This window comes from Pristis pectinata, chromosome 2 (assembly GCF_009764475.1).
Source record: "Pristis pectinata isolate sPriPec2 chromosome 2, sPriPec2.1.pri, whole genome shotgun sequence".
Lineage (NCBI taxonomy): Eukaryota > Metazoa > Chordata > Chondrichthyes > Rhinopristiformes > Pristidae > Pristis > Pristis pectinata.
Genome location: NC_067406.1, coordinates 49,797,732 through 49,825,472, shown reverse-complemented (window position 1 = coordinate 49,825,472; position 27,741 = coordinate 49,797,732). Strand labels below are relative to the sequence as shown.

The following is a 27,741-nucleotide window of genomic DNA, read 5'->3' as shown; positions in this document are numbered from 1 at the left end:
TGGACATCTAGCATATATTTTAGCTAACTCAGCACATTGGACTCAACCAGGGGATTTATGGCATGTATAAACAGGAAAATTATAACGTGATGATCAACCAAATAAATTGAATAATCCTCACTGAGACGTGCAGCAACTATATTTTATTTTTTTTTTGTGTCAGAGATGGAGGTCTTTCAACCCATCAAGCCTATTCTTGGTCTCAAAGCATTCCCTTCAGTCCCATTCCCCCATTTATTTACCTGTAACATATTCTCTCTCATATACCCGTCAATTCCACCTGATTTTCCTGTCATTCACCTGTACTAGGTGTAATTTATTGTGGGGAGTTAACCATCCAGCACATCCTTGGGACGTGGGAGGAAACAGGAGCACCATGGGGGAAATCCACACAGTCACAGGAGAACATGCAAACTCCACACAGACAGCATCAGAGGTCAGGATAGAACACAGATCATTGGAGCTGTGGGGAGGCAGCATTGTGCCACTGTCCTTTCCTCCAAACCAGTAAGGAAGAAGCAAGAAGTGTAAATTAGATTTAAATGACATACTAAAAACAAAATGAAGATTGGGAAATATAGGTAGGTTTACTGGAGAAAGGTGATAGAGATAGAAAAATTAAATAAGAAATTTTTAAAGAAAAATATTCAACCCTAATGTTCCTCCATGTGAATGAAACCTCACACAGGTATAATTAAATTTTGAATGCTGAAGAATATGGTCAATAGTAATTGTCATATAACAATATTAAGAACTCGCTCAGCCTCACATTTTCAGCTTTTTTTTTGAGGATGAGAAATTGCTCAAGATCAAGTTTTCACCCTGGTTCAGTGCTGAGTCTGTTGGTGAGATGTAGACCTCCTGTGGAGGAGCAAGTACCTGAAACAATATCTTCAGCAAATGCGAACATAGAAGTTGCAGGTTAATTTATCTTGTATTACTGTAGGTTTAATCAGCCACATATTATACATATTACAGCATTTAGTCTGCAACATCACTGAAAGAAAATGAAAATCAACAAACAAAGTGTGCAAACTTAGGGCTTTAGAAGAGATTTTTCTCGCTAATTTACCTAAGTCTACATTGTATTACAATAGAATGTGTGAATACATTTTTATCTACCAAATACAGTTCTGTCATAGCCAATCCAAAGCCTATTCAAGTGTTCTGTGCCAACTAATGGGCTCACAGGTCAGCTGGGGTATTAGTAGAAAGGAACACTGAGTGAGTAAGAGATGTACTGGCCTTCCCAGGGCTAATATGGTTCTATTGTAGCTATAAAAGAAGCTTTAAAATAAATGTAGATGGATTTGCTGCCTTATCCTACCTGAGTTTTGCTGGTCTTGGACAAACTACCTCCTCTCCCCAAAAATGGGCAGGTAGTTATTGGAGATGTGCTTGAAGTAATACTTATGCCCCCTGATCTATGGTAATAGGTTGTCATCTCACATTCTCCTACAAAATTAGCAGTGCCTGTGGTTGTCATCAGGGCGTGCTATGACCCATGACATTCTCTGACACTGGGGAAGAGCCAAAGGTTTATAAGCAACTTTCAATCCACAGAGGAATGACCTCAGCAAAGTAAAATAAAACTCCAGTCAACCTTAGGATGTGGAAAAGTAATGATAGAAGTAACTCAAGGCTTGAAAGGATCAGGCCATTTCCACAGTTTTCCCTGAGCAGCACTATAATGCTTTTTGTGTTGCTTATGAAACAAGACATTCTTTGACATCTGGCAAATTTGGTAGAAGAAGGCATTAAGAAGTAGTGTCACAACAACAACCTCACACTCAATGTCAGCAAGGCCAAGTAATTGATTGTGGACTTCAGAAAGAGGAAGTCGGGAGAACATACACCAGTCCTCATTGAGGGGTCAGTGGTGGAAAGGATGAGTAGCTTCAAGTTCATGGGCATCAACATCTCAGAGGATCTATCCTGGGCCCAACACGTTGATGCAATCATGAAGAAGGCATGCCAGCGGCTCTACTGCATTAGGAGTTTGAGGAGATTCGGTATGTCACCAAAGACTCTTGCAAATTTCTATAGATGTACGGAGGAGCGCATTCTGACTGGTTGCATCACAGCCTGGTATGGAGGCTCCAATGCACAGGATCACAAGAGGCTGTAGAGGGTTGTAGACTCAGCCAGCTCCATCACAGTCACAACCCTCCCCACTATCGAGGACATCTTCAAAAGGCGGTGCCTCAAGAAGGCGGCATCCATCATTAAGGACCCTCACCATCCGGGACATGCCCTCTTTTCGTTACTAACATCAGGAAGGAGGTACAGGAGCCTGAAGACCCATACTCAATGTTTTAGGAACAGCTTCTTCCTCTCTGCCATCAGATTTTTGAATGGTCCATGAACCCATGAACACTACCTCATTATTCCTATTTCGCACTATTTATTTATTTATTTTATTGGTAACATAGTAATTTTTGTCTTGCCCTGTACTGCTGCCACAAAACAACAAATTTCATGACGTGTCAGTGATAATAAATCTGATTCTGATTCTAAAATGAGTGCATCAAAAAAAAGTTTGTGGATCTTATTGTAATGTAAGAATAGATAGACACGTCTGACAAGATATTTGCTGCATATTCTTTCCCTTTTGCATTTTTTTTTACTATTAATATAACATTTGTTAATTCCCCGGTGACGTACTTGGGCTGCTATACTACATCAAAGGTATTGTACAAATATGTTTATTTTAAGTGAGCAATGAATGCCAGTATGATAATGAAAACAGGTTGTTGAGGTATCCATTCACATAAGCATTGACCTGGTGATCCCTTGAATTGTGATTCTGGTAATTAAATCAAGATTAAGTTTGTTGATGACTTCCAAGATGGACCTCATTCAATTGAATCAGGTTCCTCCTTATTTTTAGTATGGTGGTTCATGGGATCAACAGACAGGTGCTTCAGTTTGATGGGCCAGGTGGGTGCAAGCTCTCCTGCAGCAGCCTGGTAATAGTGTCTGTTCAAACCCTTTTGGAACTATTTGCCTTTTGAACTTTCAGCTCCCAGAATGGAACCTGAAGACAAGAGGTCCCAACTGGGCCTCCTATTCCAGTAAGTTCCTGGGGTAGCCTAAAAATTTCCTCCAGCCATGTCGTCACAGTGCTCACTGAATGCAGATTATAGGAAACAAAAGAAGTGCTTGTCCTCACCCAGCCTGCAATTTATGAATGGGTTGGAAATTCAGCAGATTTAGGCTCAGACCTATTTCTGATTCATCAGGCCTATTAGAATTACTCAGTTTCTGAACAATTTAATCTGCAAAGTTTCTCTCTGATTTGTTTTCTTTTTCATATCATCAGTAAGTTTAGAACCAAAATTTTTGTGAAATCCTCATAGACCAAAAGAAATAAATGATTTAGAAGTCTATGCTTAGAATTTGCACTGAATTCTGATTTCAGACAGGTTGTAGAAGTGCTGTTGCAATTTTCTTTGGGTTCCTAAGCTGTTTACTATCCAGCATGGACCTCTACTGGCAACTAATGTAATAATCACCCACTAGTTGCTGTTGTGGCACTTATGGGAGGATGCAGGAGGATGTCTGAAGAACCGCATCTCACCAAGGAGTAAAGAGTAAAAATGTGGAAAATATGCAAGAAAACAATGAGAAGTACAATCCTCTAGAAATATTGTAAAAGGTGTTAAAATTCAATGTGTTCCAAAGCAATAACAAATGTCAGATTCACAATCACAGTTTCTGATATTTTCCCAGCAGTAACATTTTCTGTATTATGACATCTACACATCACATCTAGTTACTTAATGTTTACCATATGAAATAATTTTAAATTGAATCATTGTTTGATATTCTAATTTTTAGTATTCATAATTCCGTTGGATAGAACATAGGTACGGAAAAGGACTAAGGTGGACCATTGATGAAGGGTCCAATTTAGAATATAGCTAATTTTACCAAGGTGAGGTATGAAGATAAATCTGTGCCAGAGTGGGTGAAGGCATTTGAAGAGTGGGTGAAGGTTCAAGCCAAATATGTTCCCAATAAAAGTGTCAGGTGGGGATGGCGTGTGTGGGAACTCCCAAATATAGATTATATGGATCCTTGATGAACATACAGGGGAGCATAAGATGAAAATAAAAGGTCACTTATGACAAATGTAGAGAATTCAGCATCACAGAGAGACTAGAGGAGTATTGAATGCACAGCAAATTAGGAAGGCAAAGAGGGTGGATAAAATTGCGAGAAATCCTGATATTTTATATGAAAACAGAAAGGGAAGGAGGAATATAAAGGAGCAGGTAGAGGCCTATTATAGATCAAAAATATATAGTCATAAATCAATATTGAGCACCAGAATAGAGGGAAGATATGTACATTGATGTTAGCAGGGAGAATGAGGAACTTTGGATAGGTGAGCCAATGTTAAGGGGTCTGGCCTTTTTTAAAAAATAGTTAAATTACCAGGCTCTTAAAAGAAGCAAGAGAGGGAATAGGACAGGCATGGATCATTATTTTTCAAAAATCTTTTGCTGTAAGTGTAGACTGAGGAGGTTTAAGAATGGAAAAAATGGATAGGCCAAGCATGTATAGCCTGGTCTGCTCAACACTGGTGCTGGGTAAATTATTAGAAAAATTTTGAGGATCTATATATATCATCATTTAGAAGGATGAGGTTAATCAAGGATAGAGAGCATAGATTTGCTAAGAGAAGGTTAAATCCGAATGATTTGATTAAATTTTTTGAGGTGATGTGTCATTGATGTGGATGTTGTAGACTGTGTGTGTGTGTGTGTGTGTGTGTGTGTGTGTGTGTGTGTGTGTGTGTGTGTGTGTGTGTGTGTGTGTGTGTGTGTGTGTGTGAGAGAGAGAGAGCTTGGAAACAGGCCCTTTGGCCCACTGAGCCCATGCCAACCATTTTTATATTAATCAGAATAAGGTTTATTATCACTGACATATGTTGTGAAATTTGTTGTTTTGCAGCAGCAGTACAGTGCAAGACATAAAAATTATAAGTCACCAAAAAAGTGCAAAAATGTACTAATCCTATCATAATCTATTTTATCCTCTCCATATTTCCATTAACTCCCACCAGAATTGGTGCAGGCAAGATGGTTTTAACAAAATATTTGATGAAGTCCAATGTGTTGACAATCCTTTAGATGATATGTCATCTGCCATCCTCATAACAGACTTAAGCAGTGAAGACCAGTTAGTTTCCATTTTCAGCCCTCAGTAGACTGATATAGCAACTGCAATCATGAAAATTAACAGGCTCGTTCCACTTCCTATGTTGTTAACTATTTTAAAAGTACAGTTTAAAATAATTGATAAGCTGTAACTTTGCTTAAAATTGCCTTACAATTAAAGAAACTGTAAATGTAGGCAAGTATATGTTGCTTGGAACCTTGCTTTTACATTCATTATTATGCCACATAATTTTAAAGACAAGCTATATGTACAATTGAATTTGCTTGCCAGCTGTTTTAAATTTTATAGCAATGTTCTAGTATTTGTACTATTTATTTGAAACATTTCTTAAAATATATATTTAATAAAGAAAATGAGGCATATTAATGGAATGTTCATATTTCAGGTAGCCAGATTCAGGATCATGCTCTTTCATGCATCAGTAATTTTCCATAACCCCATAGTCAACTGGAGTTATACAATACACATATATATTGCTCAGTCATGCTATTAGCCCATGTTCACTAGGAACAATTAGAACTCATGTAGTATCAGACAGATGGACTCTTACCCCTTTTATCCCACTTGGATTTAATCTCGATCCCAGAGACAATTGTGTGATTCACTGTGGTGCTCTGTCCTTCCTAAACCTTATTTTTGAGATAATCTTTATGTAAAAAAATGATATATGGATTAGCTGAAGACATTCTAAAATTAATTTATGCAACAGACACCAGATTACAACTTCTGCCTGTATTTATGCATATATGTTCAAAGCTTTGCTTGTTACCACTTTGTTTTCTTGATCAAAATAACAGAGACTACAAATAGGAAGAGAGGATCTGCAAAAGCTTTCAGCGATTACTGCTTCCCTAATCATAAGCAATCACATCGAAACACTACCCACCACTTTTTAAACAATTTGAAAGAAAGGTATTTTGTAACAAAGCAGGTAGGCAAACACAGCCTGTTTCAAAAAGTAGTGCAACTTAATTAATGATGTGACATATTTTAGCAAATGCCTATATTCTGCTTTTATTATACAATGTGTTTTGCTTTTGGGATGCATTGAATGACTTAACAATTGGAATACAAAGCATTGCTTACTGAGATTTCTAATGCTGAAGTTAGTGCATTCAATTCAATACAGAATTTTCTGTTGATTAAACTTTAAGTAAGAGTTTGAAATAGGGGAGATCTTTAATGCTGGCATGATGTTTCTGTTGCCTTGGTCCACAACGTTCTTTACTATTGTGCTTGTACTATGAGCTTCATATTACTGAATCTGGTCTTTGCTATCATTGTTCAACATATTTTTAAATAGAAATCCCAGAGAGTGATATCTTCCAGCCTGAACCAAACCAGAATTGTGACTATCAATGGAAAATGCAGTCAGACTTCTGAAGGTAAAGTGATGACACTATCTATCTTTTCACTTCCATAGTGCTAAATCAGTACTTTAACACATTGTTCAGGTGTGCACATCAGTCCTGCTGGTGTTTACTGCAACTCATTGGCTGCAGCAGAATATCATATTAGACAAGTATTAGCTGTAAAGCATATCACCATGACTATGCAGTTAACAAATTATTATTTTTTCCTTCAATCTTTTTTTTCTGTTTTGTTACCTCATACATGCTGTAGTTATTAACCCAAGTTAGATTAAGATCATAGGTCGGTACTGTCCAGTATAGTGGTTAGAAAATGACCCAAGTATTCAGAACAAATGAGTAACATAGATCATTTACTAACATGACTGACCAATAAGAAATTGAAGTTTCTTTCATCCTTGAGTAGAATGAACTATAGTAGGGCATTTGACAAGGTCCTGTATGATAGGCATGTCCAGAAGGTTAAGGCACACGGGACCTAAGGTGAGCTGGCTAATTGGATCCAAAGTTGGCTTGATAATAGGAGGAAGAGGGTGGTGTTGGAAGAGTGCTTTTCTGATTGGAAGTCTGTGATCAGTGGTGTATTGCAGAGATCGTGCTGGGGCCCTTGCTGTTTCTGTTATATATTAACTACCTAGATGTGGATGTAGGAGATATGATTGCTAAGTTTGCAGATAACATGGAAGTTTGTGGTGTTGTGGATAATGAGGAAGGTTCTCTAAGGCTACAGCAGGATATAGTTCAGATGGAAAGTTGAGCGGAGCATTGGCATACAGAATTTAATAATAAGGGTGAGTTGATGCATTTTGAGAAGTCAAATAGGGGTATGACACATACAATAAATGGTAGGGCACTAATGAATGTTTATAAATAGAAGGACCTTGGGGTTCAAGTCCATTGTTCCCTGAAAGTGGCAGCACAGTTAGATAGGGTGGTGGCTTGTCTTCATAGGTTGGGATATAGAATATAATAGTTGGGACGTTATGTTGCAACTTTACAAAACACTAGTTAGACTGTCCTTGGAGTATTGTGTGCAGTTCTGCTTGCCACACTATAAGAAGGATTATGCTCCTCCTGTGAGACGTGGGAGATCAGAATCAGATTTATTATCACTGACTTAGACGACATGAAATTTGTTGTCAGAGAGAAGTCAAGTGTCTCTGACAATTCCATTTGCAGGAAGTGTGTCCAGCAGCAGCTCCTCAGCCCCAGGGATCAGTTGGAGTGCCATTTGGACTCACTGAGGAGCACATCAGAGGCAAGAAGTTTCATGGAGGTGGTCACACTGCAATTTCAGTCAGATAGATGGGTGACCACCAGGAGAGGAAGGCAGGTAGCACAGGAGCCCCCTGTGACTACCCCCTCTCTAACAAGTAAACCATTTTGGATACTCTTGAGGGGGATGGCCTCTCATGGAAAACAACAGCAGCAGTCAGATCAGTGGCTCCATGGTTAGAGTTCAGCTTGTTCCTGTGAGGATAAAAGAGAAAAGGATGGCAAGGTTCAGGAAACTTGAATGGCAAGAGATATTGTAAGTTTAGTCAAAAAGAAAAAGGAAGCATATGTAAGATTTAGGATGTAAGATTTAAGAAGCTGAAATCAGGCAAGGCCTTTTTGGGTTACGAATGAAGCAGGAAAGAACTTAAACAAGTAATTAGGAGGACTAAAAGGAGCCTTGGCAAGTACATTTAAGGAGAACCCCAAGGCAAGGACATGGATGATAGTGAGATTAGGGAGGGGTGTGTTTATATTCTTTGGCATGTAGGAAGTACTGTGTGTATTGAGAAACATTAAGGTGGAAAAGTCCCCAGGGCCTGATGGAATCTATCTCAGGATAACTGAAGGAGACAAAGGAGGAGATTGTTGGGGCCTTGACAGAGATCTTTGTATCCCCTTTAGCCACAGGTTGATGTCCCTGAAGACTGGAGAATCACCAATGTTGTCCTTTTGTTTAAGTAGGGCAACAGGAACAAACTAGAAAATTATAGGCCAGTGAACCTCGCATCCGTGGTAGGAAAATTATTGGAAAAGATCCTTGGGGGCAAGATTTACTTGCATTTGGAAATGCATGGACTTATTAGGGAAAGTCAGCATGACTTTGTGTGGGGGAGGTCCTGTGACACAAATTTGATTCTGTTTTTAGAGGAAGTGGTGAAGATGATTGATGAGGGTAGGGCAGCAGATATTGTCTACATGGACTTTAGTAAAACATTTGACAAGATCCCTCATGGTAGGCTGGTTCAGAAGATTAAGTCACATGGGATCCATGGTGAGTTGGTGAGTTGGTAAGTTGAATAGACAATTGGGTTGGTCATAGAAGACAGAGGGTAGTGGTGGAGCGGTGTTTCTCTGACTGGAGGTCTGTGACCAATGGTGTTCCGGAAGGATTAGTGCTGGGACCTCTTTTGTTTGTGATATATAGATGCTCCTGGGGTTACAAATAACCTGACTAGAAACCCTACTTTACGTAAATTCTCCCACACATTTTTAAAGCATTTTTCAAGCTGATAATAATAAAATGCTACATGGTATTCATTAATGACTGGATACAGTATATATTCCATTAGTTTAATTATGAGTAGTCGATTCATGAAATGAAAGAATTATAGCAAGTGTATGTAGAGTGATACAATATGGGTAGCTATAGAAAACAGGTATTTTGGACTTGTGGAAAAATTGGCTTATGGACAGTTCTCAGGAATGGAACCCATACATAACCCAACGTCTGCCTGTAAGTAAATGCTCTGGATGAAAATGTAGGTGGTCTGATTATTAAGTTTGCAGACAACACCAAAATGGTCGAGCTGTGGATAGTGAGGAAGGTGGCCAAAAGGTACAGCAGGATATAGATCAGTTGTAAACTTGGGTTGAGAAATGGCAGATAGGGTTTACTCTAGAGAGTGTGAGGTGTTGTATTTTGGGAGGTCAAAGGCAAGATTTACAAGAATGTTGCTAGGACTCAAGGGCCTGGGTTATAGGGAGAATTTGAGCAGGCTAGAACTTTATTCCTTGGAATGTAGGAAGCGGAGGGATGACCTTATGGAGGTGTATAAAACCATGAGGGGCAAAGATAGGGTGAATGCACACAGTCTTTGTCCCAGGGAAAGGGAACCAAAAGCTAAAGGGCATAGGTTTAAGGTGAGGAGGAACTGAGTAGGAACTTCTTCATGCAGAGGGTGGTGCATGCATGGAACAAGCTGCCAGAGAAAGTGGTTGAGTTAGGTACAATAATGACATTTAATGATAACCAAATGGATAGGAAAGCTTTAGAGGGATATGGGCCAAACATAGGCAAATGGGACTAGCTTAGGTGGGCACCTTGGTCGGCATAGACAAGTTTGGCCAAAGGGTCTGTTTCCATGCTGTATCACTGTATGACTGTAAGACTCTGTGACTAAAATGAAAGTATATGGTAACTGGCAGGACCCTTAGGAGATTTGATGTACAGAGGATCTTGGGGTGCAAGTCCATATCTCCTTGAAAGTGGCAACACAAGTGGAAATGCTGGGAAGCATTGTTGCGGCTGTATAAAACTCTATTTGTGACACATTTGGAGTATTGTGTTTAGTTCTGGACTCCACGCTAAGGACATGCAGGCTTTCGAGAGGGTGCAGAAGAGGTTCACCAGGATGCTGCCTGGAATCTGCCCCACCCCTTTTTCTTCCACTCCACTTGTTTGTCTTCCCTTAGTCCTGTGGCTCCCTTTCCCCGCCTTGATGACCTGCCCATCTCCTCTCCTCCCCTCCCCTATTCCATGGTCCACTGCCCTCTCTTCTTCTTCAGCCCTTTGCCTCTTCTACCTATCACCTCTTAGCTTAATACATCTTCCCCCCTGTCCCTTCCCCTACTCACCTAACTTCCCCCCCCTCACCTGGACTCGCCTATCACTTTAACTCGCCTATCACCTGAACTCACCTATCCCCTGCCTGTGTGTGCTCCTCCCCCTCCCCCCTTCTTATTCTGGCTTCTGCCCTCTTCCTTTCCAGTTCTGATGAAGGGTCTCGGCCCGAAACGTCGACTGTTTATTTCCCTCCATAGATGCTGTCTGACCTGCTGAGTTCCTCCAGCACTTTTTGTGCGTTGGTTTGAAGCTTTGTTGTTTATAGCACCTTGAGTATTTATCCAGGTACATTGAATGCAATGAGGGTTCGCCATCTGTCAACCCTTTCGATGTCCTTTGAGTGAAATAAAAATCTTCAATGCCCTTTAAATCTTCTGGTATTTACCTCAAACCTATGTATGTGGTAAAAAAACAAGCATCTGGTGGAACTCAACAGGTCAGGCAACATCCGAAGAGGGATATGGACAGTCGATGTGTTGGGTTGAGACCCTTCATCTGGGTTGAAGTAGATAGCCAGTATAAAAAGGTGAGGGGAAGAGTTGGGACAAGAGCTGGTAAGCATTAGGTGGATCCAGGTAAGGAGGGGTGATTAGCAGATGGAGGAGGGAAGAGTGGAAATAGCAACAGAGGGATCAAAGGGCTACAGATAATGGAATCTGGTAGGAAAAGAAGGTGGAGCATGGATCCAGATAAGGGAAGTGGGTTGGGTCGATGGGACCAGTGGGGAGAGGGGACCCATTAATGGGCAGGCACGGTAGTGTAGCAGTTAGCGTAACGCTAGTACCAACCAGAGACACAGGTTCAATTTCGGCCGCTGTCGGTAAAGACTTTGTACGTTCTCCCCGTGTCTGCGTGGGTTTCCTCCGGGTGCTCCGGTTTCCTCCCACATTCCAAAGATGTATGGGTTAGGAAGTTGTGGGCAAGCTATATTGGTGCCGGAAATGTGACGACTGCCCCCAGAACTTGCGGACTGCCCCCAGAACACTCAATGCAAAAGATGCATTTCACTGTGTGTTTCAATGTGCGTGTGATTAATAAAGATATCTTGTCTTATGTGGGTAATGTGTAGATAAAGTAGGTGGAGGAAGGTAGAGAAACTGGGTGATGGGGGCTGGGGGGAAGGGATTAAATGTGTGTAGGTGGAATGGAGTAAATCAGGTAGGGAAAGAAATAGACAATATGTAGTTATTGATATCTTTTCTCAGGGAAAAAGGTTCTTACTATTCATTCTATTCAGGCCTGTTGTAGTTTTATTTATCTCAGTTAAGTATCCCCTCATCTTCCCTAGTTCCAGAATAGCACTTAGATCTAAATTGACAAGATGTAGTTTTGTGAATTATTAGGGGTGCATCTTACTAATTACCCAGGTCGCCTGGAAATAACCTGTGACACCCCTTGCAGGACCAGGCGGAAGCAGAAGAAAAGTTGCCATTCTCCCACTGAGCTGAGGAAGAATGTTACATTTAAAATTACGTAAAGCATAACTGCCTGAGGAGAAAGATTCAAGTAGTGGGGGAGCATTTTGGAGATAGTGATCATAATTCTATCTCCTTTACGATAGCACTGGAGAGAGATAGGAACAGACAGACTAGAAAGTGCTTACTTGGAGTGAAGGGAATTATGAGGCTCTCAGGCAGGAAATTGGAAGATTAAATTGGGAACAGATGTTCTCAGGGAAAAGTACGGAAGAAATGTGGCAAATATTCAGGGGATATTTGTGTGGAGTTCTGCATAGGCATGTTCCAGTGAGACAGGGGAGTCTCGAGAGGATACAGGAACTGTGGTGTACAAAGGCTATAATAAATCTAGTCAAAAGGAAAAGAAAAGCTTACAAAAGGTACAGAGAGCTAGGTAATGTTAGAGATCTGGAAGAGTATAAGGTTAACAGGAAGGAGCTTAAGAAGGAAATTAGGAGAGCCAGGAGGGGACATGAGAAGGCCTTGGCGGGCAGGATTAAGGAAAACCCCAAGGCATTCTACAGGTATGTGAAGAGCAAGAGGATAAGATGCGAAAGAATAGGGCCTATAGAGTGCAGCAGTGGAAAGTGTGTATGGATCCGGAAGAAATAGCTGAAGTATTTAATGAATACTTTACATCATTATTCACTAGGGAAAAAGATCTAGGGGATTGTAGTGTGGACTTGCAGCAGGCTGAAAAGCTTGAGCATGTAGATATTAGGAGAGAGGAGGTGCTGGAACGTTTGGAAAGCATCAAGTTGGATAAGTCGCCGGGACCGGATGGGATGTACCCTAGGCTGCTGTGGGAGGCGAGGGTGGAGAATGCAGAGCCTCTGACGATGATCTTTGCATCATCGATGGAGACGGGAGCGGTTCCAGAAGATTGGAGGGTTGCGGATGTTGTTCCCTTATTCAAGAAAGGGAGTAGAGATAGCCCAGGAAATTATAGACCGGTGAGTCTTACCTCAGTGGTTGGTAAGCTGATGGAGAAGATCCTGAGAGGCAGGATTTATGAACATTTGGAGAGGTATAATATGATTAGGAATAGTCAGCATGGCTTTGTCAAGGGCAGGTCCTGCCTTACAAGCCTGATTGAATTTTTTGAGGATATGACTAAACACGTTGATGAAGGGAGAGCAGTAGATTTAGTGTATATGGATTTCAGCAAGGCATTTGGTAAGGTACCCCATGCAAGGCTTAAGGGGACATTGCTTTGTGGATCCAGAACTGGCTGGCTCACAGAAGGCAGAGAGTGGTTGTTGAAGAGTCGTATTCTGCATTGAGGTCGGTGACCAGTGGTGTACCTCAGGGATCTGTTCTGGGACCCTTACTCTTTGTGATTTTTGTAAATGACCTGGATGAGGAAGTGGAGGGATGGGTTAGTAAGTTTGCGGATGACACAAAGTTTGGATGTGTTTTGGATAGTATAGAGGGCTGTCAGAGGTTACAGAAGGACATAGATAGGATGCAAAGTTGGGCTGAGAAGTGGCAGATGCTGTTCAACCCAGATAAGTGTGAAGTGGTTCATTTTGGTAGGTCAAATATGATGGCAGAATATAGTATTAATGGTAGGACTCTTGGCAGTGTGGAGGGTCAGAGGGATCTTGGGGTCTGAGTCCATAGGACGCTCAAACTGGCTGCGCAGATTGACTCTGTGGTTAAGAAGGCATATGGTGTATTGTCCTTCATCAATCGTGGAATTGAATTTAGGAGCCGGGAGGTATTGTTGCAGCTATATAGGACCCTGGTCAGACCCCACTTGGAGTACTGTGCTCAGTTCTGGACGCCTCACTACAGGAAGGATGTGGAAGCCATAGAAAGGGTACAGAGGAGATTTACAAGGATGCTGCCTGGAATGCGGAGCATGCCTTATGAATGCAGGTTGAGGGAACTCGGCCTTTTCTCCTTGGAGCGACGGAAGATGGGGGGGGACCTGATAGAGGTTTATAAGATGATGAGAGGCATTGATCAGGTAGATAGTCAGAGGCTTTTCCCCAGGGCTGAAATGGTGGCCACAAGAGGACATAGGTTTAAGGTGCTGGGGAGTAGGTATAGAGGAGATGTCAGGGCTAAGTTTTTTACTCAGAGGGTGGTGAGTGCGTGGAATGGGCTGCCGGAAACGGTGGTGGAGGCGGATACGATAAGGTCTTTTAAGAGATTGTTGAATAGGTACATGGAGATGAGAAAAATAGAGGGCTATGGGTAAGCCTAGTAATTTCTAGGGTAGGGACATGTTTGGCACAGCTTTGTGGGCTGAAGGGCCTGAATTGTGCTGTAGGTTTTTCTATGTTTCTATGTTTCTAATGGAACTCTCAGAGAAAATTGTCAAATTTGGTCTAATTGCCACTAGGTGGCAGGATCATCTAACTACAGTCTGATGAATTTGTACAAGCATGGTACATATTCAATGTACACATTGGCAATTGAATTGGGGAAATAAATTGGCACAAGAGTTGTGACAATAGGATGTCAATTGATCTACAACATAGATTTGAGATTTTCATTATCTTTCAGATATCGGCAGATGTAACATTGTTTTTGTGTCAAATACTAAATCAGAGGGCAGTTCAAAATGTGAAAAATGTATCAAGATGTCAAAAATTCTTGGGGAAGCATGTTCAGAATTCCCTTGGACAGACATATTGCATCAGTTTAACTTTTTTTGTCAACTGTCATTAGTGAAGCCTTTGCTTTTTAGCTTCTATCAAAAAACAAATTGGTCATCCTGCAACACACACAAAATGCTGGAGGGACTCAGCAGGTCAGGCAGCATCTATGGAGGGAAATAAACAGCTGACGTTTCGGATTGAGTCCCTTCATCAGGACTGGAAAGGAAGGGGGCAGAATGCAGAATAAAAAGGTAGGGGGAGGAGCACAGGCTGGCAGGTGATAGGTGAGTCCAGGTGAGAGGGTGAAGGTAGGTGGGAGGGGGAGGGAGGAGGTGAAAGGGAGTGATGTAAGAAGCTGAGAGGTGATAGGTGGAAGAGGCAAAGGGCTGAAGAAGAAGGAATCTGGTAGTAGAGGACAGTGGACCATGGAATAAAGGGAAGGAATTGGGGAATAGGAGGGAGGTAGTGGGCAGGTCATGAGGGCAGGGGAGGGGAAAGAGAAGGGCAGAGGTGGCCACAGGAATGAGGGAAAAACAAAGCCTGACCTGCTGAGTTCCTCCAGCATTTTGTGTGTGTTGCTCCAGATTCCAGCATCTGCAGAATCTCTTGTGATATTATTTATCCTGTAGCACTCATAAAACATCTTAATTGCAGGTTATTGAGAAATATTTAAGTTACTCATTTTCTGCTGTAGAGACAGAGTTTTTGGCAACAAAGGAACCACACAACCTATCATGCCCTTCTTTCCCAGTGTGAGCCACATGGCTCAGCTTGTTCCTCTGCCTCAATGAGTAAATGGTTTTGTCTCAACCATGTCCTCCAAACTTTTCTCATTACCCTGCCTGTGATCATTTCATATTGAAGAGTCCTTGTCACTAATCTTATTCAGAGAATTTTATTGACTATTCATAAATTGAAAAAAATCTTAGAACTCTCACTTATTCATACATGTGTTTTATGATCTTCCTTTTTTTTGCATATACTCCTCTTTGAGTTTTCTCTTACAGTAAAATATATTGCTATACATTTACCTATATAACACGACACTTACCTATTCCTGGAACTCATTCATGTTTTCTTAAACTCTGACATATAGTCATTTGCAGCCTGTGCCAACTCCCACTACTTCTGTTTTCAGAAAAAAATTGAGATGGTAGATAGCTGATGGTAGTTGAGATGGCATTTGGCTCCATAGTACATGTTGTAGGAGTTATGGGAGCTGTATTGATTCAGAAATGGCAATTATACATGCACATATATGTGGCATGAATCTTTAGCAGACAGGTTATTAATAATATCTTTGTGGGTTATTTGTGCTTGGTGAGGGAAGTGATGTTGTATAGAAGAATCAAAGCATAGTGGAATGGAAAATTTTCTCTATATGGTCTTACACATGCTCTTTAGCATAGTCTTTAAGACTATTAACCAAAAAAAATTGTTTCTGTTCAGAACTTGTTGAGAATTTGTGTGTTTGATTTGTATCTGTTTTGTGGTTATATCTGTTCTTTTCTATGAATACTTCCTGAGCCAAAGCGATTTTATTCATCACATCATTAAAAATCTCATTGGCTACATCAGGTTAATAAAATACTTTTAGAGTTACTTGTAACTTTGAAAAAGGTTACGGGAAAGTTAAACACAATTGATCAGATTGTTCCATTTTTATTTATTTAAAGTCCGCTTGTTGACATGCACAACCATCTGCATTTGCTAAATCATAAGAAAGCAAATGGATTAAACATTTATGTCCTTCAGGTATTGAAATTATTTCAGGTTTCATGAAGGTAGATATGTATTTGGTTGCTAGCACTAAATGTATGTGAAATTATTGTCCACCAGTTGTACTCATATTTTGGCATTCAGTTCTGTGAATCGAAGACCTTTGTGCTCAAAAGTCTATTGATCTGAGCCTTTGATGTACTCAAATGACTGAGTGTTCACAGGCCTTTACCTCAGAATTCATTCATTCAATGTTGTGTTCTTTTAGACCAATTATTTATCAATAATTATGACTAGATTAGATTCCTGTTCAGTATGGATTTACAGACTTTTCTAATAATGTTGAAGTACCTGTTCTTTGTTTCAGCACGCAAGAACAACCTAAGTGATGTTTCTTTGCATGCAAAACAGGATGGCACAATAAAGAAACGGTGCATATCTTTAATCCCTATGAAAGTCTTAGATGCTCCAGGATTGAAGGATGATTATTGTAAGTATCCCTTTCGATTTTTGGAGTTTATAAGCTGTTTTATTTAACTTGTATTTAAACACACATTCTGATAAGAATGCCTTCCTTGGCTAGTCCCATTTGCCTGCATTAGCCCATATCCCGCTAAACCATTCCTATCCATGAACCCGTCCAAATGTCTTTTGACCATTGTAATTGTACTCATCTCTCCCACTTCCTCTAGCAGCTCGTTCCATATACCCACCACACTGTGTGAAAAACCTGGCCCTCAGTTCCCCTTTAAACCTTTCTCTCCTTATCTTAAACCTATGCCTTCTAGTCTTAGCTTCCCCTTCCCTGGGGAAAAGACCACCTTATCTATGCCCCTCATGATTTTATATACAGTACCTCTATAAGGTCACCCCTCAGCATCCTTTGCTCCAGGGAAAACAGCCTATCCAGTCTCTCCTTATAATTCAAGCCCTCCAGTCCCGGCAACATTTTTTCTCCATTCTCTCTAACTTAATCATTCTTACTAATAGTATGGCAACCAGAACTGCACACAATATTCCAAGTGCAGTCTCATCAACATCTTGTACAGCTGTTATATGATGTCCCAATTCTTGTACTCGATGCCCCATCGGATGAAAGCAAGCATATGCCTTCTTCACTACCCTGTGTCACCATTTTTAGGAAGCGATATACTTGTCACGCTAGGTTTCTCTGTTCCACAATACTCCCCAGGGCCCTATCATTCACTGTGTATGACCTGTCTTGGTTTACCTTCCCAAAATGCATCATTTCACACTTGACTGAGTTAAATTCCTTCTGCCATTCCTTTGCCCACTTTCCAAATTGATCTAAGTCCTGTTGTAACCTTAGAAATCTTCTTCACTGTCCACCACACTGTCAATTTTGGTGTCATCTGCAAACTTACTAATCATGGCATCTAAATTCTCATTCAAATCATTAATATCTATGAGAAACACCAGGGGACTCAGCACCTCCAATCTGAAAAACGACACGCCACTACCACCCTCTGACTCCTTTCACCAAACCAATTTTGTATCCAATTGGCTAGCTCACCCTGGATCCCATGTGACCAGTCTACCAGACTTTCAGACCTTGTCAAAAGCCTCACTAAAGTCCACATAGACAACATTTACTGCCTTGCCCTCGTCAATCCTCTTAGTCACCTCTTCAAAATAATCAAATTCATGGGACACGATTTCTCACGTACAAAGCCATGCTGACTATCCTTAATCACTCCTTGCCTTTCCAAATGCAGATCGATTCTGTCTATCTGTATGTTAATTTAGATTATTAACTTTTACTGATCTGCAGTTATTTTTGGTTAGTTGGCTCCAGTTCTAATCTTAAACATTTAATTAATTAATTGATTTCTAGTACCAGCGTCATTTTTAGTACCAGTATTCAAATTAAATTTTCTTTGGTACAAGCAAGTGTAAGCTGGTTAATGTTCTTGCTTCTGATTTCTGTTTAATCACCATTGTAGCAGAATATACTGTATGCAAATCTAAATATTATGCCAGCATACTACCTAGCATACCTGTGATGTTCTGCCTGTGAAGATAACCTTGCAACATTCACCTTGTATATGAGTAATATTATTTAGATGCCATACTGAACAAAGAACAGTGATCTTGGCACTGTAAACCAGCAAGGAAGCAAGTGGCCTAACATTCTCTGTAAAACTGGTGTGATGGCCCTGAATTTGAGTTGTAAATCAGAAATATCAAAGTAGAAGTCATTATACAATAAACAACAAATCCTGGTAGAATTTGCTGAAGGAAGATGCACATACTCCCTCTCAAATAAATGAAAAAAGAATGAGGGTAAAAGCTGCTGATTCAGTGATTCAGAAATTGACACTAGAATTGGTCATTTCTTAGTTTAAGTAAGCAGATTAATGCATGATTAGTTAAACTGGGAATGGGTTGGATTCACAAGTTTTAATTCCCCATAAACTTTGTCTTAAGCATCAACTTTCTTTGATGCAATTAATAAAAAAATTGCACTGGAGTGGATCCAGCAGACTGCAATTCAGCAGTATCAGGCAATGACATCCACTAATGCTTATTCTTCTATCATAGACATTTCAACATAGGTTCCCTATGCAGATTCTGGAGAAACCTGTTTTTTTGAAACTACTATGCGTGATTGCTTTCTTTCTGTAAAATCGCAATGGATTCAGAAAAAACTGAGGCATTTTTAATCTGCAAATAATTTCCAATCTTTCATTTGTTTTCCTGGAATTGCAAAGGAAAAATAAAGCAACAAATAGGATGGCCTCTCTTGTTACTTGTAGAAATTATCAATGATTTATTATTGCCCGGAGATTTAACAATCTATCTGCATGACACAAAACAAACAACTAGAATTCATCTCAACTTTATTCATGTTTGACTTAAAAACAGCAAAATATTTTTGTTTTTCATTGACATGTTACGGAAGTAGCCTAATAAATTGAGTATCAGGCTATTAGGCACATGACCAACAGGTAAAATTTTGAACTAAATTTTCAACTTTTCATCTGTATTGTTTTAACCACAGACCCCTAATGAACTGACACCACTTCCAATGGATTTCCAATGTAGTTCTCTAACCTTCTTCCATAATTCTAGAGAGGACCATGTGCACTTTGGTTGAATCTGAGTCTTCCCCATTTTGCTGGGAATTCTGCATGTTTCCTACAGTAGGAGACCAAGAGAACCCTTGTACAATATTGGGGACTGTTAGTTGCTGATGAATCAGCTCTAGGTACAAATGTATCAAATCTATGTTAATTCAAGTAATGTCTTTGTCATAACTGAGTACCAATGTCCCCAGCTGGGCTCAAGTCATGCTCATCACTCACCTTTATTCTTGTAAAAATTCATTGTTCCTCTCCTCCCAGCGTCTGAAGTTTTAAAATCACTGTTCTTGAGTTTAATTTCCTCCATCTTCTTACATTTCTTTTTTACTTGATTGTCAAAGCCCCCACCCCTCTTCCCCCCACCCCCATTGCCCAATCCCTATGTAATTTGTAGTGCCTGTCTTTCATTTTCTAGAATTCCCCACTAAAATCCTTCTGCCTCCTACCTCAGGGTGCTCTGCTAGGACTCTTCTAAAGCATAATTTTGTAAACTTTTGGTCAGTCCTCCCAATCCCTCTGTGTTTGGCTCTGTGTTTATTTTTATTAGACCTTTGTGTAGCATCTCATAACATTTATCTATATTAACTGTACTACAAAAATGCAGCTTGTTGTTGTTACAACATTATATTTTTTAGATCTTAATTTGGTTGACTGGAATGCTGCAAATCTTGTAGCTATTGCCCTTTCCAATGCAGTTTATCTTTGGCACCCAGAGAAGGGGGTCCATAAGGCCTTAAATGTGGAATCTGGATACATTTCGTCACTGGCCTGGATTAAGGATAGAAACAACCTTGCAGTTGGAACTAGTGCCGCCCAGGTGCAGGTAGGTGGATTTTGATTATTGTTTTTCTAGTTCGATTTTAGTGATGGGAAAGATTGGAGAGGAGTTTTGTTTATTTTCTTTAAAATTCCAGCATGCTTGAAGTGTCAAAAATTATGATTACTAGTTTGAAGAGATAAACGTGTTATGTACCAGCAACAAAAGAAACACTCCGAGTCATATATAAGTGTTAGAAACTATTTTATTAATAACTACTTATGATAATAAGAAAAGTAAAAATGTTAGATATTAAACATTAACCCCAAAACTAAACTCATAGTATGTGTGTGGCAAAGTCCCAAACTCCAAGTCCAGGAATAGTTCTCAAAGTTCAGTTCAGCAAGTCATAAGGTGAAACGTGAGCAAAGGCTTTTGCAAAACCACTGTTGACTGAAGAGAAAATGTAGAGAGAGAATAGAGAGGAATTACAAAATCCAAATGTTCCAAGGTGGAACCCATACGACACCTCAGTCACTGATGATCTCCACTGCTTTGTTCCGAAGTATCTGCCACCCTGAAAGGCATTCGAGACGTGGCCGTCCACACAAATACCTGTTTCCCACTACAGGTTAACGACAAAGTGGACTCCACTGGATTATTCCAAAAATCCATATGTGGATTGTAGTGACAGACATAGTTATTGTTTTTCATCCATTGATACGGAGACCAGCAGTCAGTGTGTCTCTCTTTCTCCTCTCTCTCTTTTCTGACTAAACAATAAAACGTCAGCACATTGTTATCTTCTGCTGTTGTCGTAATGATGACCCCCCCCCCACACACACACACACACATACATACATTACTGTACTATGTCTTAAAGGGACATTTACCAAATAGCAACTTAATCTGTAACAAATATTAACAGATATTAACAACAATGGTTGTATGCAACATTCTGGATATATGTAACCATTTCTAAGAGGACAACTTTTAATGAGGTGCCAGAGTTCTCATGGAGAGTGGGGAGGAGGTCAGATTTTGACCCCAGGCTTGAGGTGAGCTCCACTTCTGTTGCCCCAGAGACTATTTTACATTAGAAGTGGCCTCCTTTGTGTGTTTTTCATTTGGCAAATAACAATTCTTACCATCATTCCTGTGATAACAGAAACAAGTAAACATTAGATAGTTACGTTCAGACATTCTCGATAAGGAGCACTTTAGTTTTCATTCTGGGATGAAGGTCATTAAGTTGTATGAAAAAAAATTCCAGAGTGAGAATTCTTTCCTTGGCGCTCTAAGCGTGTGCTGTCATTTTTGAGATGGATGGAACCTGGCCCCTATGTTGATTTTAAACAAGCATCCCTCTGAATGGAAACTAGACATCCCCATATTCCACTTTAACCAGATCACATGTCCTCAACTTACATCAGAGGAGCACATTCAGGAGTTACAGAGGTTCGGCCTCAATGAGTGAAATAGCAGAAGTAGTTAACACTGCTGGCAGATGAGCTTTGTGTGGAGATCAGCAATGTATGTATTGGGATTGGTTTATTATTGTCACTTGTACAGAGGTACAGTGAAAAACTTGTCTTGCATACCGTTCATACAGGTCAATTCATTACACAGTGCATTGAGGTAGTACAGGGTACAAACAATAACAGAATACAGAGTCACAGCTACAGGGAAGTGCACTGCAGGTAGGTAATCAGGTGCAAGGTCATAAGGTAGATCGTGAGGTCAAGAGTCTCATCATATAAGGGAACCGTTCAATAGTCTTATCACCGTGGGATAGAAGCTGTCCTTGAGCCTGGTGGTATGTGCCCTCAGGCTCCTGTATCTTCTGCCTGATGGGAGAGGGGAGAAGAGAGAGTGACCTGGGTGGGTGGGGTCTTTGATTATGCTGGCCTCTTCAACAAGGCAGCGAGAGGTATAGACAGAGTCCATGGAGGCTAGGCTGGTTTCTGTGATGTGTCCACAACTCTCTGCAGTTTCTTGTGGTCCCGGGCGGAACAGTTGCCATACCAAGCCATGGTGTATCCAGGTAGGATGCTTTCTATGGTGCATCGATAAAAGTTGGTGAGTGTCAAAGGGGACATGCCAAATTTCTTTAGCCTCCTGAGGAAGAAGAGGCACTGATGAGCTTTCTTGGCCGTGGCAGCTACATGGTTGGACCAGGACAGGCTATTGGTGATGTTCAGTCCAAGGAACTTGAAGCTCTCAACCCTCCGACCTTAGCACGATTGATGTAGACAGGTGCATGTACACCACCCCCTTTCCTAGAGTAGAGTAGGGTTGGTGTTTCAACACCAGCAACACTTTTTAATAAATGGATTCCTCTTACCACAAAATCAAGAGATAACATGTTCAATTCCCACTCCTGAAGTTTATTCACAAAAAAATTAAGCTGACACTGTTGGATGTAGTCTTCTAGATGAAAAGGTACACTGATGTGACATGCTTTTTATTTGTTGAATGTAAATGAACCCATGCCATTATTCTGAAGAGCAGTGGAGTTATCCCAAGAATCATGGCCAATATTTGTCCCCAGTCAATATCACTAAAATACAGATAATCTGGATCTAATTACAGACCATTGTTTTTGTGGGATTGCGGCATCCACTAACTGGCTGCTGCATTTCTTACATTCCAACAGTGCCTGCAATTCAGAAGCACTTTATGAACCTTAAAGTTCTGAAGTTTGAAAGATGTTATAGAATTTCTTATTTTCTTGGTTTTTTTGAGACATGTAAAAGTATATATGTATTGAACGATTGTATAGGTAAAATCCACTGAATTTAGAAGACAGACAGGAGAAGGAAAAATTTATTACCTGTCATTTTATGGTTTGGATGCAATATTTTAGAGTATTGTCGAAAAGATAAAAATATTTTTGCAAACTTAACTCATAACAATTTTATATTTACAATCCAAGTTGTGGGATGTTGAGACTAAGAAGAAATTGCGAAATATGCAAAGTCATTGCTCAACGGTTGGAGCTCTGAGTTGGAATGACCACATTCTTACCAGGTATGTCTGTAGTAAGCTGGTTGCACATTCACATTATATAATCATTTTAGCTATATTTTGGTATTGAATGGGTTTTTACTCACTGTATATGATTAAAAACATTGGATCACTTGAAAAGTTATTGGTCAGAAAAATAGCTTAGAGCAGAAGTCTCTGCTGGGTCAAATAGGAATGGTAGCAAAATAGTCATAGATTCATGTTTTTATATATGTGCTGGTAATACAAATCTCAAACTATCTATAACCTTCCTCAATTCCACCACTGCCTTTGTGTTGACTGAACATGTCTGGCATTAACCCATGGATAAGTCTGTTGGTCATCTGAAGAAGAGCCATCTTCATTCGTTTCCCATGAAAAATTCCTTTCCAAAAGTTACATTACTAATCTTGTATTCTCCATATATTTTCCATCACTAAGATTCTGTAGATTTACATGCACAATTTCACATGGCTGCATTCTTATCTAATATCCACTGTGAATAATTCAATGGCCCAGGACACACCAATGGTTCATGGGGCACAGCTGGCTGACTCCAGTATGTGTGTCAGCATGTTCAGGACTTGTTCATCTGACACTAAACACAGAGTATAGAATGTGTGGAAGGTCAGATGTGGACACATCAGCACCTCATACAGGGTCAGACATGGATTGTACTTAGCTGAGGGATCACTTACACTTCATGATGTTAGGTCATTTTTTTCCCTTTATTTTAATTAACATTACTTCTTTCATAAGTTAACTCATTTACATAAGTTAAATGTGCTTTAATTTGTTGATTTTGTTTAATAATTTTTATCTGTTAAAATTAATTGCATTTCAACTGTTTATGAATGTCAAAAGGCCATTAGGTGGTCCAGTAGTGACTAGGCCTCAGGGCCTACTACCTGAGGTCTAATCATTGCTTGTGGAGTGGCCGTGGCATTGCCCCCTCCTCGACAATGGGAACCATGTAATTATAATATGGAAGTGCAAATGCAGGTGAGTTGGAGGGGTTGGGTGATGATTGATTGCATTCTCAAGGCATGGGCTGCCTCAAGTACTGTTTACACATTTACTCATTCTGCAGTTGTCTGGACATTTGACCTGCCCAGTGGTTTCCTTGTAGGCCTTTGGCATTCCACCCTAAATCAACTCAAGCAGAATGCAAGGGGCCACATCTTATTGTTCATTGGATCTTGCTTGTTGGCTTTGTTGGCCTCTGTTTATTTATCTTCAACTATGACATCTAATTTCCTTCTATCTTTCCTGTTCTGCCTTACCTAGGTATCTGTTGTGTATCATCCCTCTACTTCCTCTTTTACAACTTCAGTATCGAAGTGTTCTTCCTAATTTTCCCACTATGTTACTTCTTTAAACATCTCACCCCTTTCCTCTAATTATTACTGCCAGTGTATGGATTTTATTGAAACTATCAATTTAGGCGATAGTGGTAGTTTGCAAATTTTGGCATACCACTGTTGTTTGACTCAACAGTGCTATTTAATGTTTAGTATTTCTCAACTAATACAGGAAATTAGGAATTAAAGTTGTAGCCTGTTCCATATTTTGTAGGTAAGGATTTCACGAGAATTTCTATCTGCTTGATTACAGTGTTATTACAATCAGTTAGCAGTTATATGTTGGCAAGTACTTATAAGCAATCACATTTACATGCAAACCCTTAGAATAAAATGTAACTCCACAGGGATAATTTTAATCACACTCTCCCCATTGTCTTTCGGCAGAAGTGTGAGCCTAGTGTCCTGTTCCATTAAAAGGCCAATTGAAAATCATACTCCACCTATTAAGTATTTAAACTATATTACCAATGCTAGAGAAGATTATTACTGGCCATATGTATGCTGCTGGAGTGGAATATGGATTGCAGCGCCAGTGACCCAGGTTCAATTCCGGCCACTGTCTATAGGGAGTTTGTACGTTCTCCTTGTGACTGCGTGGGTTTCCTACGGGTGCTCCGGTTTCCTCCCACATTCCAAAGATGTACGGGTTAGGAAGTTGTGGGCATGCTGTGTTGGCGCCGGAAGAGTGGCAACACTTGCAGGCTGCCCCCAGAACACTCTATACAAAGATGCATTTCACTGTGTGTTTCGATGTACATGTGACTAATAAAAATCTTTAATCTTTAATCTTGTGCATTGGCATTGATTGATTAGGTTGAATTGTCTCTAACTGTGCTGTAATTGCTATGTACTATGACATAATATGCTGAGACACTAATCAAATTTATAGTTATGTCAAATGGAACAAAAAATAGAGATTTAAATGAAGATTAAGATGTATCATCAAATTTACCTTTTAAAATTATCCTTGAGACTAAAGGATTTAGAGTGATCTATTATGAACAAAATCAATTTACACCATTTACACTGTATTTTTTATTTGGAACATGAAAATATTTTGTGGGTATCATCAATGGAACTTCACCTACTAAATAACTGCTGAATTTTGCTGATGTGGGTATGAAGATGTTGGTGTTTCTCTCTTTTATATATATATATTTTTTTCTTCTATTGTAGTGGCTGTCGGTTTGGATCTATTCACCACCATGATGTAAGAATTGCACAACACCATGTTGGCACACTCTTTGGTCACAATTCACAAGTATGCAGCCTCAAATGGTCACCGGATGGTGGATTCCTTGCTAGCGGTGGAAATGATGGTCTACTGAATATCTGGCGCAATGATCCCGGGGCCAACACCAGTAGTAAGCCAGATCTGACCATTAATAATCTAGAGTCAGCCGTAAAGGTGAATGCTGATGAATTAATTGTAGTACTGTAACATATGTTTCCTGTCTATTGCTAATAGATTGATTCAAAACATTGATTAGCTAATCTGTATTAATTTGAAAACTAATAAAAAGATTGAAAAAGAAAGAAAAACATTGATTAGCATTGTAGGGTCATAGAGATATAGTCATACACTACAGAGGAGGCCATTGGGCCAACCATGTCCATGCTGACCATTGGTTACCCATCTGTATTAATCCCATTTACCAACAATGGGTCTGTAGCCTTCAATACCTTGGTGATTCAGCTGCTTGTCTGGATGCTTCTCAAATACCTTGAGAATACCTGCCTTTATCACCCCATTAGGAGTGTAGTCCAGATGCCAACCACACTCTGGGTGAAAAAAAAATCTTCATCAGATTCCCTCTAAATCTCTTATCCCTTACCTTCTAATTCTAGGCACCTCTCCTTTGAGGAAAAGTTCCCCTCATAGTTATGAACATTCCTATCAGGTTCCTCCTCAGATTCCTGTACTCTAAGGAAAACAAACACAGCCTATGCAGTCTCTCCTTGTAACAAAATAATCTATTTTAGGCAACATCCTGGTGAATCTCCTCTGCACCCTCTCCAGTGCAATTATGTCTTTCCTATACTGTGGTGACCAGAACTGTATGTAGCATTCCAGCTTTGGCTTAACCAATGTCTTATAAAGTTGTACATTAACCGCCAGGCTATTATCTTTTATGTCCTGTTTGCCGCCTTTATGACATTATCTACCTGTGCTGTCCCCATCGGGGATCCTTGGACTTGTACAGCAATGCTCCCCTGTTCCTCAATACTCCCTGGACCCCAACCGTTCATGGTGTATGTCCTACTTTCATTTATCCTCCCAAAATGCATCAACTTGCACTTTTCAGGATTTAATTTCATCAGCCATTGCTCTGCTCATCTTACCCTCTATAATTATATCCATATCGTAATTATATAACAAACAGCAAGGTCACAACAAGGTAGACTGTGAGGTCAAGAGTCCATCTTATCGTACTAGGGCACCATTCTTTATTTTTCTTATCCATGCCATAAGCGCACAAGCAGCAAACCCGCTCCCCACCAATGCAGGGCACCATTCAATAGTCTTATACCAGTGGGGTAGAAGCTGTCCTTGAGCCTGGTGGTATGTGGTTTTGAGGCTTTTGTATCTTCTGCCTGATGTGAGGGGGGAGAAGAGAGAATGTCCAGGGTGGGTGGGATCTTTGATTATGCTGGCTGTTTTACCGAGGCAGCGAGAAGTGTAGACAGAGCCCATGGAGGGGAGTTTAGTTTCTATGATGTGCTGAGCCGTGTCCACAACTCACTGCAGTTTCTTGCAGTCATGGGTAGTTATCTATTGAATATTAAGGTTAATCGGTCAAGTTGCATTATCTGTTGAACGTCAGGCTTAATTTATCGCAGAATGACATGGTTTAAATGAACTGTTGACATTCAGGACACAATTTGGATAATGTAAATACATAATTACATTTTCTACTATTTCAGAAGAAAACAATAGAGGTGGTCAAGAAAATAACTCTAATATTTAACAATAATTGAACATACTTTTCAATAGGCCATGAATTGGTGCCCATGGCAGTCTCAAATTCTTGCTGTTGGGGGAGGAATGAAAGATGGACATTTGCGTATATGGGACACAAAAAGTGGGAGCTGCATTCAAGATGTAGATACAAGATCACAAGTAAGGAAAGACTGAAGTTTATAATATGCCATTGGCATTACTACATTTAACTTTGCAATTAGGTTTTGTGGTTGGGAGAATTTTATATATTGATTTTGCTCCAAAAATGAAATAGCTTGAATACATTGTGGGATTTAATTTATGGACAAAATAGAAGCCATGCCTTATTATTGCACTCTCCTCTAGAGTTATCCATGCTTTCTGAA

General features: G+C 40.0%; 1 protein-coding gene across 1 annotated transcript in view; it reads left to right on the top strand.

The window, feature by feature from the left end:
• The window catches only part of LOC127580927 (cell division cycle protein 20 homolog), a 41,141-nt gene that overhangs the window by 613 nt on the left and 12,787 nt on the right, over positions 1-27,741 (top strand). Inside the window, exons 2-6 of the mRNA XM_052034906.1 lie at positions 16,551-16,673; positions 19,923-20,110; positions 22,980-23,074; positions 25,591-25,822; positions 27,410-27,535. Coding sequence (XP_051890866.1) covers positions 16,551-16,673; positions 19,923-20,110; positions 22,980-23,074; positions 25,591-25,822; positions 27,410-27,535 — 764 coding nt within the window. The remainder of the gene's footprint in view (positions 1-16,550; positions 16,674-19,922; positions 20,111-22,979; positions 23,075-25,590; positions 25,823-27,409; positions 27,536-27,741) is intronic.